A 13,066-nucleotide genomic window follows, 5' to 3' on the forward strand; every position below is an offset into this window, starting at 1 on the left:
CTTGATAAGTTGGGAATGTAGACAAAACTTACTGATCAGAGAAAACGTGCTTAAGTTTTAAGTTTAAATTGGTTTTCATAATGAATTATACTTTCTCATATAGGTGTGGTTCACAGAGGTCACAATCCTGTATTGTATAATTTTGGAATAGAAATAGTAAATGTGTCATTCATTGTATGCTCTTGCAGGGTTATGTGGTCCGAATCAGTGGTGGGAACGACAAACAAGGTTTCCCCATGAAGCAGGGTGTCTTGACCCATGGCCGTGTCCGCCTGCTACTGAGTAAGGGGCATTCCTGTTACAGACCAAGGAGAACGGGAGAAAGAAAGAGAAAATCAGTTCGTGGTTGCATTGTGGATGCCAATCTGAGCGTTCTCAACTTGGTTATTGTAAAAAAAGGTGAGGGTTACTTGTGTTCAATTTTCATTGAAATTGATGTAAAGCCAGTTGTCCAAATGCTTATTCATTTGCAGTATCCAATGGATTTGTTTCTTTACCATCAATTCAACATTAAATATTCTGATTTAGGATTCTTAAGGAAGTTGTTGAATTAAAATCTTTTCAATTGTGTCTTCTAAGGAGAGAAGGATATTCCTGGACTGACTGATACTACAGTTCCTCGCCGCCTGGGCCCCAAAAGAGCTAGCAGAATCCGCAAACTTTTCAATCTCTCTAAAGAAGATGACGTCCGCCAGTATGTTGTAAGAAAGCCCTTAAACAAAGAAGGTAGGAGGGATTATGCAATTAGGGCTTGCTTAATTTTGGTGATTTGTCAATATCATTTTGTGTGCATATGAGAAGATAAAAATGTGCCTTTGGAGCCTTAGCATTCTTCACCTGGAGTCTGAATTTTTACAAAAAATATGTGGGGGTGGCCAGCATACCCACTTGGTATTAATCCTTGCTTATTATATCCAGTGCCTTGTAGAGTGCAGTAATTTCCTTGAAAATCTGCCTGTGAATCTTTGATGTATACATTTATCCAAAACTAACCTGACTTTAAGGTCATTGCTATCTGGTTTAGGAGTCACATGCTTGAGAATTCTGGAACTATTATCTCACCACCACACACTTTGTAATTTTACATCAGATGTTCTAAATTATTACTGTTAATATTTTTTAAGAGATGAGGTCACACTGTGTTGCCCACGCTGGTCTAGAACCCTTGAACTCAAGTGATCCTCCCACCTTGGCCTCCCAAAGTGCTGGGATTACAGGCCACCACACCCAACCCTAAATTATTTTTTGGCTTACTAAAGAAGTTGCTTTAAACTTTTGTTTCATCTGTAGGATATGGATAACAATTGTTAAGAGTTGTAAGAATTAGAAGTTAGAGACCTTAGAATACTAGGAAGTGGGAGTTAGGGATTTTGGAGCTTTACCTTTTAAGAACTTGTGTCAATATATTAGACAACATACCAGTGAGGACCTCAAATGACAGTATTTCTGTAGTGAAATTTGGGAATGTTTATGTTAAATAGAATAAACAGCATGTCAGTCAAGGTTGGGTTTTCCTGACAAAATCTGAAAGAATTTCTCTGGATTTTGTTTTTTCAGGACTGGTGTGACTTAACACCTGTACATGGCATATATAGTACATGTTTGTTAAGTCAGTAATTACAATTATTTGAGCACCAGGTACTGTTCAAGGTGCTGAGAATACAGTATAGACAAATTCCTACCCTAATGAAGCTGACATTGCAAAAAAAAAAAAAAGAAAAGCAATTGACAAATAGGTGGCAGTTGCCGATAATCACAGCCCTGGAAATAATCAGAATAATAAAAGCGTGGTGTGGTTGATGGGTATTTTTAGATGGTTCCTGTGTTTATAGTAGGAGTCTGAAATATTAGCAGAACCTGAACATCTGAGCATTTAGCCTAAGGCAATTAAACTCCCACGAGTGTTCATGAAACAGCCTGTGCTCCAATGCAAATCTACAGTCTGAGCAGTTTTGGAGTACAGATCAGATTAATGAAGATACTTTAACAACATGTCACATAATCTGATGTTAATTGTTACGTTACCCCTGAATTGGCAGGAATTGTCAAGGGAAATAGAGATGCAAGCTTACATCAAACTTACACTTAAAAGTATGGCAGGATGATTATGTAAATACTATGTTAAGTGGTTTTCACAGACAAATTGACTATGCAGAGTTATATTTTAACATAATGCCACTGTATTTTAGTAAAACTGGAAGGTAGTAAAGGTTAGCTTGGTTATTTTTCAGCACTTGGTTTCCCTTATATTTTTATATTTAACCCATCTTCTAGATTTCTGTGGAGGAGCAAAAAGTATTTTAAAATACTTCTGATTTGATTTTAAAGGCCTCAATACAGGTTTTCATAGATGCTGTTGATGAAGCTTACGTTCATTTCTGATGTTTTTAAAGTAGATGTGGATTCTAACAAAACAGTTGAAATGATTGAGTCCTTTGAATTTTTAGGTAAGAAACCTAGGACCAAAGCACCCAAGATTCAGCGTCTTGTTACTCCACGTGTCCTGCAGCACAAACGGCGGCGTATTGCTCTGAAGAAGCAGCGTACTAAGAAAAACAAGGAAGAGGCTGCAGAATATGCTAAACTTTTGGCCAAAAGAATGAAGGTTAGTGTAAGATGATTTGAAGGGGTGGGAGGAGTTCGACCTGGCTTTGGATTTGCATCTTTACCCCAGAAAGGCCTTAACTATATGCTGTTTTTTGTTTTGTTTAGGAGGCTAAGGAGAAGCGCCAGGAACAAATTGCAAAGAGACGCAGACTTTCCTCTCTGCGAGCTTCTACTTCTAAGTCTGAATCCAGTCAGAAATAAGATTTTTTGAGTAACAAATAAATAAGATCAGACTCGGATCTCTGTTGACTTTTCATTGCTTGACAGAAAACTACATAAATGAAGAGAGGGAAAGTTGGTCATAGAAAATGGGGATATGTATATGGTAATCCAATGGTGGATATAATCAGACCTATTGTGTGGTAGTGGAAGACAAGGTCAATGTAAAGGGGTTCTTTTTGGGGGATGGGTAGCACAGGAAGGGATTCTGAGCATAAGACATCTGCCTCTTCAGAATGGCATTGAACTTAGGGGAAATGATGAGGACTATTAATCTTTTTCATATAGTTTATTTTGAGGAATATAGCTCTTTAAAACACTATACACAATTTAATACATGAAAATTGACTGTGTGAAGATGAACATGTCTTTTTTGAAGAAAAGGTAACTTTTAAGCCATAGTTTTAGTGGATACCATCTTAAAATGAAGTTTTTTAAACCATTTCAAATTTGCTTTAACAGAGTTTTTCAACTCCAGTGAATTGTTAGGCTGTTTCACACACTGAAAAGGAAATGACTAAAAACATTCTTGGATCAGTGAAAAATGCACAAAGCATGTATTTTTTTCTAATAGTTTCTATTCTAACTATCCTGACAGTATCAGGATCTTTACAAGAAGGCACATTAGGCTTTAAGGTTGAAGCAATGCAAGCTCTTTGTTGGAACTACTGTAATAGCTTTATAAAGCAGAGTACTAAATGTTAAATGTACATGTTAATCACCTAGGGGTCTGGTTAAGGCGCAGATAGAGGAGTGGGGACCCACATTTTCACATTACTAAAAAGCTCCCAGGTGTGAGGCCAGTAATGCCAGTCCCTGGATGCCTGCTACATGGTGTTAAAAAGCTACATAACATGAATCTTAGCTGGTGATTAGTAGTATGCAGAACTTAAAAGGCAAAGGGGATCGCCAGGTGGGGAGGCCAAGGCAGGTGGATCACCTGAGGTCAGGAGTTCAAGACCAGCCTGGCCAACATGGTGAAACCCCATCTCGACTAAAATAAAAGAAAATTAGCCACCGGCGCCTGTAATTCCAGCTACTTGAGAGGCTGAGGCAGGAGAATAACTTGAACCAGGGAGGTTGAGGTTTCGGTGAGCCAAGATCACGCTGTTGTACTCCAGTCTGGGCAACAGAGCAAGACTCCCTCAGAAAAAAAAAAGCAAAGAGAAATTTAGCATTTTACCTGAAGCTAAAACGACTGAAACAACCACAGAGAGGAACTTAAGAGCCACAAGGTGAGTCCGGTATACGGTCCAAAGTTTTGTATTAACCAGTTCTTGATTGACTGTGATGCACAAAACATGAGAACCGCCCTGCTTTCTGAAAATTGAGTGCAGCCACAAAATGAGGACAGTCTGTTTCTCCTTAAGACTTTTTTTTTTTCCTTTGAGACAGGGTTTCACTCCTATGCCCAGGCTGAAGAGCAGTGGTATGGCTCACTGCAGCCTTGACCTCTTGGGGACTACAGGTGTGCACTGTCGTACCTGGCTTGTTTTTGTGCTTTTTGTAGAGTTTTGCTATGTTGCCCATACTACTCCTGAACTCAAGTGATCTGCCTGCCTTGGCATGCCAAAGTGTTGGGATTACTACAGGCATGAGCCACCATACCCAGTTCTCCAGAGACAGATGCAAGTCATTCTGACATGTCATTACTATGCAGGTTGTGATCAACCTATACAATTCATTCGTTGGAAGAAAAAACAATTGCTATCAAACCCCAAACCAATGTAAGGTACTGCTAAGTAATCTGGACTAATTTTAAAGATTGCTTTTAGAAGTTGTCAGGATTAAAGTAGCATACAGTGCTACAAGTCATTCTGGGTACTTCTAAATCTTTCCATAGTAATGTTTTTTTCTTGTAAATTTTTAGTGGTACCCTATCTGCGGTGGGTATTGGAAAAAGCCTTTAAGAATTTACAACAAGAAATCAGTCCCAATATCTAAGTGGCAGCAGCAGGCTAAAGTTTTCAAGGTATGATTGCTAAAGTTATTAGAAAGTTTGTAATTTGATATAGCCATATATTCTTAAACATGTAAAGAGATCTTTACAGAATTTTTTTAATGGGAAGTGCTTCAGTAAGTGAAAATTTAGTTCAAGTTACGAAGACTCCAGTGAAGAAATGGAAAAAGCAAAAGTATTGGAATTCTAAAGATTACAGATTTCAGGAGGCTTAATGTAACAAAACACAACGAACTTAAGAATTTTTCATTTTATTCAAGCTCAATTTTTATATGCAAGGTAATTCAAAACTTCTGTTGGGTCAGTAAGTATTAAGTATTAAAACTAGTACCAAGTCTTGAGTTGCAAAAATATATACTCTGAGACAGTGCAAAAGATCCATTAAAGGTAATGAAAATTGTACATAATTTCTGACAAGTTGTTTAATTTAGCATTTTCACAATAAATTCACACTAGAATTCTGCATAGGTCAGATTAACCCTGAAATGTTGAAAGACTGGTACAATAACTACAATTTGTAAATGGTTACATCAGGTAGAAGGGAGTTAGGCTGTTACTGTACCATATGGAAGTAATTTTACTGTGTCAACTCATTTAGCCATCTGCATAATTACTGTAAACACTCACAAAACCACTGGCTTTTTAAACCATGCAGAGAGTTAAGGCAAACTTACTGTTCCTAAGGGATACTTTTAATAAAGGCATGATAAATGTCAAAGTGAGGCATGTGAGATCATGATTTTCTTAAACCTACTGACAACAAGCTTAATAAATTTACAGTTTTAAGACTTAATTGATTCAACCTAAAAAAACACAGTATTTACAAATGCACATTTTTACTCACAAGCATACAAATCTAAATATTATACAAGAATAAAACTTCTGTGTGCAGTGCAAGTTTATCCCACAGGTTTTAAAAAGTGATCAATACCAACAAGGTATGTGCCTGAACAAAGATTTTACGTTTAATGACATACACTTTAGCATTTTAAGCATGTTCCAATGAATTTCATAAATTATTAGGCAGCTGATTTAATTCCATTTTAACTGATGATTGATTCATTTGTTCCAATTTTAAAACTATTGCAAATTAAGATACGGGAAGAGGATGGAAGTCACTGGATAATCAGGATAAAATCCATTAAGCAAGATAATACATAATATGAAAAGTGTATTATGTTGGTGCAAAAATAGTAGTTGCCATTAATAGTGGCAAAAACTACAATTTTGCGCCAACCTAATGCATTAAAGTCAGGGAAGGCAGCTGTCATCAGATTTTCAGGTAATTTTAAGATTAATGACTACATACAAGTTCAGTAGTAGTCATTCATTTAATAATCAGAAAATTTCAGAAAATTGTATTGCAACATGCAATCTATTTTAATAAATATACACTTAGAATATGGCTGTATATACACATACCTGCACAGCCCTACACATATACACACTTACACAAATATGTTGCTTTTTGTTTTGTTTTGTTTTTTTTTTTTGGAGACAGTCTCACTCTGTCACCCAAGCTAGAGTTGCAGTGGCGTAATCTCCATTCACTGTAGCCTCTGCCTCCTGGGTTCAAGTGATTCTCCTGCCTCAGCCTCAGTAGCTGGGACCACAGTGGCGCGCCTAATTTTTGTATTTTTAGTAGAGACAGGGTCTCACCGTTTTGGCCAGGCTGGTCTCGAACTCCCGGCCTCAAGTGATCCACCCACCTTGCTCAGCCTCCCAAAGTGCTGGGATTATAGGCATGAGCCACCGTGCCTGGCCATGCTGCTTTTGTAATTGAGATATTTCATTTTGGAGGTTAGGCAAATTTAATTTGCCATTCCTCAAACTCAGTAACTTCAAATATAAACAATGCCTAGAATGAATATGGTTCCTCATTATTTCTATCAAACTACTACAAATACTGAGGAATCCCAAAGTAGTTTTCCACAGAGGCAGAAAAGCAGTTCAGGAGTTGAAAATCTTCAATGTTAATAAGCCCTGGGACATTTAAATGGCATTTCATATTTTGACATGATGCAGTATGAATCATAATTCATTAAATACTGTCCTCAAGAATTACTTCAATTCCATATTCACCAGTTCTTACGATTTGGGGAAAAAAACCCTTGAATGTTTCCAGATTAAATCTAATCTCCAAGCCTTGTGTGTCAAAATTCTAGTGAATCTCTATTTAAATGAGAGGCGCTCCAAAACACTTCCTGCACCACTCGACACTGGCACTTGGTGGAGCATCAATTTTCTGCAACTTTTCAAGAATCTCTGAAGACAGACTATTGTATGCAATTCCATATTCATTGTCAAATGCCTCTGAAAGAAATTTTCAAAAATGAAGTTGTAATTTGTTAAGAAAGACAACAGCCGTTCATTTCAAATTGGTATTGAGTCAAATTATATGTTTTTGAACTACATATTTAGAAGTAGAAATCTTTTAAATATTTTATACATACCAGCTACATTTTTTAAAATTACTTTTGAAAATAAAATATAAAATTTCCTTTCGTAATCTTTTATTAACCAACTTACCAATATCAATATTCTCTCTTCCTAGAGACACTAATGATAAGAAGAGGATTTCTCTGTATAAACTCCTATAAAACAAATATGTTTTAAAAGTTAATGGGCAAATAGCATTAAAATACAGATGCATTTTTTTTTTAATGGTGAAGACCTTAAGTTTTGTCATCTAGTTAACAGTAATACACCTATGTCAATGTCCTAGTTTTAATATTACGTTACAGTTAGTTATATGAGGTGTCACATTTGGAAGAAGCTGCATGAAGGCTACACTGAATTCTGTACTATTTTTGTAACTTCCTGCAAGTTTCTATTCCAAAGTAAAGTTAAAACATAGTTGATGGGCATAAAGCTTCACATTAGTAACAATTAAAAATGGCTTAACTTTATTTCAACAATACATTAACTGTTTTAACTCTAATTTCTAATTAAAATTTACAAAAGCAGAGTCTTCTCTCATCTTTTGTCACTTGACAAAGTAACAGATTAATTTCTAAGTAAGTTAGGGTTTTAAAACCCTTGACACAATGTAAAAGGTGGTGTGGTCTCTTTACTATTTCACCCAATAGCAAAGGACAGTTCACCTTTATTTGGCTTGTGAGCATTAAAATGTCACAAATGAAACACTAAAAGTGAGCTTTATGACTCAGTTGTTAAAGATGAGAGGAAAACTTAAGAAATGCACTGATGTACAAAGAAAAAAAAAGTAGGAGGTAATGCTGATTCTAGTGACACTTCACATCGCTTTCTTTAGAAGCTTCAGAAGCCATAATATGACATTTCTAATATTACGTCCCTGTCCTTAAACTACAGATGCTTGCAGCAAGCTACTCTTATTACAGACTGTGAAGGTCATCTCTACCTCAACTATTGAGAGTAAAAATGGATCCATCCATTTTCATTATCAATTCTTGCCCTGTCACTTCTGAGATTATCTTCAAAGATGCCATGACCTAAAAAACTTGAAGGGGACCGTGGAAACATTAGTAATGTTTGATATACGCAATTACACACACTTTTCTGAAGCTTCTACTGCAGAATTCACTTATGCTGAGGAGGGGATGAGTACTAATCTGAGCATATTAGCAGAGAATAGTGACAGGAACACAATAACTCCATATCCTTTGTAGTTCACTGCATGTATCCCTTTCCTAAATTGTTTCTACTCCTATTCCCATATTCTCTTATGTCCAACAAAAGAAAAGATGTGTGGGTATCACAGGCCCTGAATAAGTGGTACATAAGTTTATCAATGTTAATAAATATAATTATAGGTTTCCAGCAAACAGCAGTAATGTTTCCAAAAGAAAGTACATTTTAGATCAATGAATTATCTTCTTAAAATGTAATCTATTTCCACTCTTTTTTTTTTTTGAGACAGGGTTTTGCTCTGTCACCCAGGTGGCAGTGCAGTGGTGTGATCACAGCTGACTATAACCTTGACCTCCTGGGCTCAAGAAATCTTCCTGTCTTACCCTCTCAAGTAGCTGAGGTCACAGGCACATACCACCCCCGCCAAATTATTTTTTTACAGAGATGGGGTCTTGCTATGTTGCTCAGTCCAGTCTCAAAATCCTGAGCCCAAGCAATCCTCCTGCTTTGGCCACCCAAAGTGCTGGGGTTACAGGTGTGAGCCACCGTGCCAAGCCCCCAGACACTTTTATTGTGTGTGTGTGTTCAAGTAGGAATGCATATATCTGTGTAGCACTTTTTAGAACAATCAGATGGTTTGCAATGAGTATGTATTTCTTTGACAACTAGAGATATTTTTTAAAAGTAAGATAATTTTTAAAAAACATGAAATGATTGAGTGGTGGCAAGCAAAAAATACTGGATTATTACCTTTGTCTTTTCATGCCTGGCTTCATTTGCTGTGAAAGTAGGTTGATGGGTTTAAGAACATTATTATGCTGAATACTCTGCCTGATGGTTTCTACTAAAGTGCTTGTTGCTTGTTGTTCCTCTGACAGGAGAGATGATTTCTTTTCAGAATCTAACAATAAGAACACAGTTTTTTTTCAATTATTACTATTATTATCTTTTTTTTTTTTTTTTTTTTTTTTTTTTGAGACAACGTCTCACTCTGTTACCCAGGCTGGTACGCAGTGGTGTGACCATGGCTCACTGCAACCTTCATCTCCCGGGCTCAAGTGATCCTTCCACCTCAATCTCTCAAATAGCTGGGACTACAGGTGTATGCCACCAGCTAATTTTTGTATTTTTTGTAGAGACAGGGTCTCACCAGGTTGCCCAGGTTGGTCTCAAACTCCTGGGCTCACGCAATCTGCCTCCCAAAGTGCTGGGGTTACAGGCGTGAGCCACTGTGCCCAGTCCCAATTATTTAAAAAGTTTTTTTTCCAGAGTTGTGGCATTTTCTCCTTGCTTAACCAATATCACCTCCCCAATACTAGTAACATTATGTGGCAATGTGCCCAACTAAAAAATATTTTTCCTGCTCTCTTCAAACAGGCAGACCTGTCACTCTGCCTTTCTCTTCTAATATATGGTGGCTTACTGCCTGAGGCTGGGATGTGATAGCTTGTACTCCAGCAGCCATCCTGTGACCATGAAGCAATCTTTACTGATAGTAAAGCAGGTACAACAGAAGGAACCTGGGTCCCTGATGACAGAGCAGTTGTCTCGCAGTACTAGACTGTCTAGTACATAACTTTTCTTTTTTAAAAATGTATTTACTTATTTTTTGGAGACAGGATCTCATTCTGTTGCCAAGGCTGGAATACAGTGGCTGAATGTTGTAACCTTCAACTCCTGGGCTCAAGCAGTCCTCCCTGCTCAGCCTCCCAAATAGCTAGGACTACAGGCATGCACCACCACAGTTGGCTAATTTATTTTTGTAGAGATAGGGTCTTGCTATGTTGCCCAGGCTAGTCTTGAACTTGGCCTCAAGCAGTCTTCCTGCCTCAGCCTCCCTAATCACTGGAATTACAAGCATGAGCCACCATGTCTGGCCTTATTTTTAATCGATAAGTAAAAATTGTATTTACTTATGGGGTACAACATGATGTAATTCAAAACTTGACAGTTTTTCTCTGTCACCCAGGCTGAAGTGAAGTGGTACAATCACAGCTCACTGCAGCCTTGACATCCTGGCCTCAAGGAATCCTCCCACTTCAGCCTCAAGTAGCTAAGACCACAGGCGCATGCCACCACATCTAGCTAATTTTTTATTTTTATTTTTTGTAGAGAGATGGGCTCCCACTATGTTGCCCAGCCTAGTCTCAAACTCCTGGTCCCAAGTGATCCTCCCACCTTGGCCTCCAAAAGTGCTAGCCTGATTTGCCTACCCTAGTAACTTCATATGAGAGAATAATCTTTACCTGTTTTGGCCTCTGTTATTTTCTGTTAAAATAGCAGAGTCTAGTGCTAATTAGAAGGAACGTAATTAGTCCGGGCGTAGTGGCTCATGCCTGTAATCCCAGCACTTTGGGAGGCTGAGGCAGGCGGATTGTATTTTTCATTATACATTTCATTATGTTGTATTTTTCAAATAACACAGGCCCTAAATAAAAGCAACTGGTAATAGTTCATTTGTGTTAAACCAAAAAAAAAAAAAAAAAAAAAAGGCAAAGTCCTCTGTTATGATAACAACAGGAAATACTGGCTGCTATGAGTTTTCATCCTAGGTCTTCCACCTGCTAAATGACAGACTTTGAATAGTATTAATCTTCAGGCTATACTGAGATAAGTCTCAAACCAAACATTACACCCATTTAAGTACATAATTCAATGGTTTTTAGTATATTCATGAAGTTGTACAACCATCATCACTATCAATTTTAGAACATGTTCATATCCCAGAAAGAAACCCCACCCCAACCCCCCCTAGGCAACCACTAATCTACTTTCTGTCTGTATACATTTGCCTATTCTGGATATTTCATATAAATTGAATAATACAATCTATGCTCCTTCACAACTGGTTTCTCTTCTAGAACGGTTTCAAGATTCATCTGTGTTGTACATGTATCAGTACTTCATTGCTTTATGTTGCCAAATGAAATTCCATTGTATGGATATACCATACTTTATCAATTCGTAATTTTTTTTTCTTGTTTTTGAGATGGAGTCTCACTCTGTTGCCCAGGCTGGAGTGCAGCAGCACAATCTCAGCTCACTGCAACCTCTGCCTCTGTGGGTTCAAGTGATTCTCCTGCCTCATCCTCCCAAGTGGCTGGGACTACAGGCATGTGCCACCACGCCCAGCTAATTTTTGTATTTCTTTTAGTAGAGACAGGGTTTTTCCATGTTGGCCAAGCTGGTCTCGAACTCCTGACCTCAAGTGATCTGCCGGCCTCAGCCTCCTAAAGTGCTGGGATTACAGGCGTGCACCACTGTGCTCAGCCCTCAATTCATAGATTGATGGACATCTGTTTCCGTATTTTTGGCTATTATACAAATGCTATTATGAACATTCCTGTGCAAATTTTCATGTGGACATCATTTCTCTTTGGTATATATATGAGTGTAACTGCTGTGTCATATGGTAACTCATATGGTTTGCCATTTTGAGGAGCTGTGAAACTGTTTTCCAAAGAAGCTGCACAATTTTATATTCTAATCGACAGTGTCTGAGGGTTCCACTTTCTCCACATCTTCACTAACTCGTTGTTATGTTTTTGATTATAGCCATCCTAGTAAGTATGAAGTGATATTTCCTTGTGGTTTTGATTTGCATATCCTTGATAGCTACTGAGCATTTTTCATGTGCTTTTGGCCATTTTAACATTTTATCTGAAGAACTACTGATTTACAGCCTTTGCTCATTTTAAAAATGTGTTGCATTTTTATTACTGAGTTGTAAGAGTACATAGTCTGGGTACAAATCCTTTTTAAGATATGATTTGCAAGTATTTCCTCCCATTCTGTCGACTGACCTTTCACTTTTTTGAAGGTTTAAATTTCAGAAGTTTTTTCTTTGCACTAAGTCCAACTTATCTACTTTTTCTTTTGTTGACTGTGCTTTTGTTGCTTTTTTTGAAGGCCTTGCCTAACACACACAGAGTCATGAAGATTTACTCCTATGTTTTTTTCTAAGTGCTTTATAGTTTTGGCTCTTACATTTAGGTCTATGATCCATTTTTAGTTCATTCCTATGTATGATTTGAGAAAGTATCCAATTTCATTCTTTTTATTATTGCTAGCCTGTGGTCCCAGCATATGTGTTGAAAAGACTATTCTTTTTTTTCTTTTTTTTGAGACGGAGTCTGGCTCTGTAGCCCAGGCTGTAGTGCAGTGGAGCAATCTCGGCTCACTGCAAGCTCCACCTCCTGGGTTCATGCCATTCTCCTGCCTCAGCCTCCCGATTAGCTGGGACTACAGGCGCCCACCACCATGCCTGCCTAATTTTTTTGTATTCTTTTTAGTAAAGAAAGGGTTTCACCGTGTTAGGCAGGATGGTTTTGATCTCCTGACCTTGTGATCTGCCCGCCTTGGCCTCCCAAAGTGGTGGGATTACAGGCGTGAGCCACCACGCCTGGCCGAAAAGACTATTCTTTATTACATGGTCTTCACATTGAAAGGCAACTGACCATACATACATATGAGGGTTTATTTCTGGAACTTCAGCTCTATTCCATCGACCTATATGTCTATTTTTACACCAGAATTTTACTTTCTTGATTACTGTAGCTTTGCAGTAAGTTTTCAAATTGAGAACTGTGAGTCCTATTCTTTTTAAAGATTGTTTTGGTGATTCTGAGTCCCTTGAACATCCATATGAATTTCAGCCAGGCGCGGTGG

At 37.8% G+C, this 13,066-nt stretch overlaps 2 protein-coding genes across 18 annotated transcripts in view; one reads left to right on the top strand and one right to left on the bottom strand.

The window, feature by feature from the left end:
• Positions 1-13,066, top strand: part of RPS6 (ribosomal protein S6) — a 183,954-nt gene that overhangs the window by 1,123 nt on the left and 169,765 nt on the right. Inside the window, exons 3-6 of one of the 2 annotated variants that reach the window (XM_005581652.4) lie at positions 189-399; positions 580-726; positions 2,448-2,605; positions 2,713-2,846. In XM_005581652.4, the coding sequence (XP_005581709.1) occupies positions 189-399; positions 580-726; positions 2,448-2,605; positions 2,713-2,808 (612 nt within the window). In that variant the 3' untranslated portion in view covers positions 2,809-2,846. Of the gene's footprint in view, positions 1-188; positions 400-579; positions 727-2,447; positions 2,606-2,712; positions 2,847-13,066 lie in introns of those variants that run through there. The other variant, XM_074017424.1, reaches the window with a different exon arrangement.
• The window catches only part of DENND4C (DENN domain containing 4C), a 147,853-nt gene continuing 139,808 nt past the window's right edge, over positions 5,022-13,066 (bottom strand). For all 16 annotated transcript variants that reach the window (XM_074017390.1, XM_065530479.2, XM_074017389.1 and 13 more), the window contains 3 exons: positions 9,149-9,299; positions 7,316-7,380; positions 5,022-7,099 (listed from right to left, as the gene is read on the bottom strand). In XM_074017390.1, the coding sequence (XP_073873491.1) occupies positions 6,963-7,099; positions 7,316-7,380; positions 9,149-9,299 (353 nt within the window). In that variant the 3' untranslated portion in view covers positions 5,022-6,962. The remainder of the gene's footprint in view (positions 7,100-7,315; positions 7,381-9,148; positions 9,300-13,066) is intronic.

Source organism: Macaca fascicularis, chromosome 15, assembly GCF_037993035.2.
Source record: "Macaca fascicularis isolate 582-1 chromosome 15, T2T-MFA8v1.1".
NCBI lineage: Eukaryota > Metazoa > Chordata > Mammalia > Primates > Cercopithecidae > Macaca > Macaca fascicularis.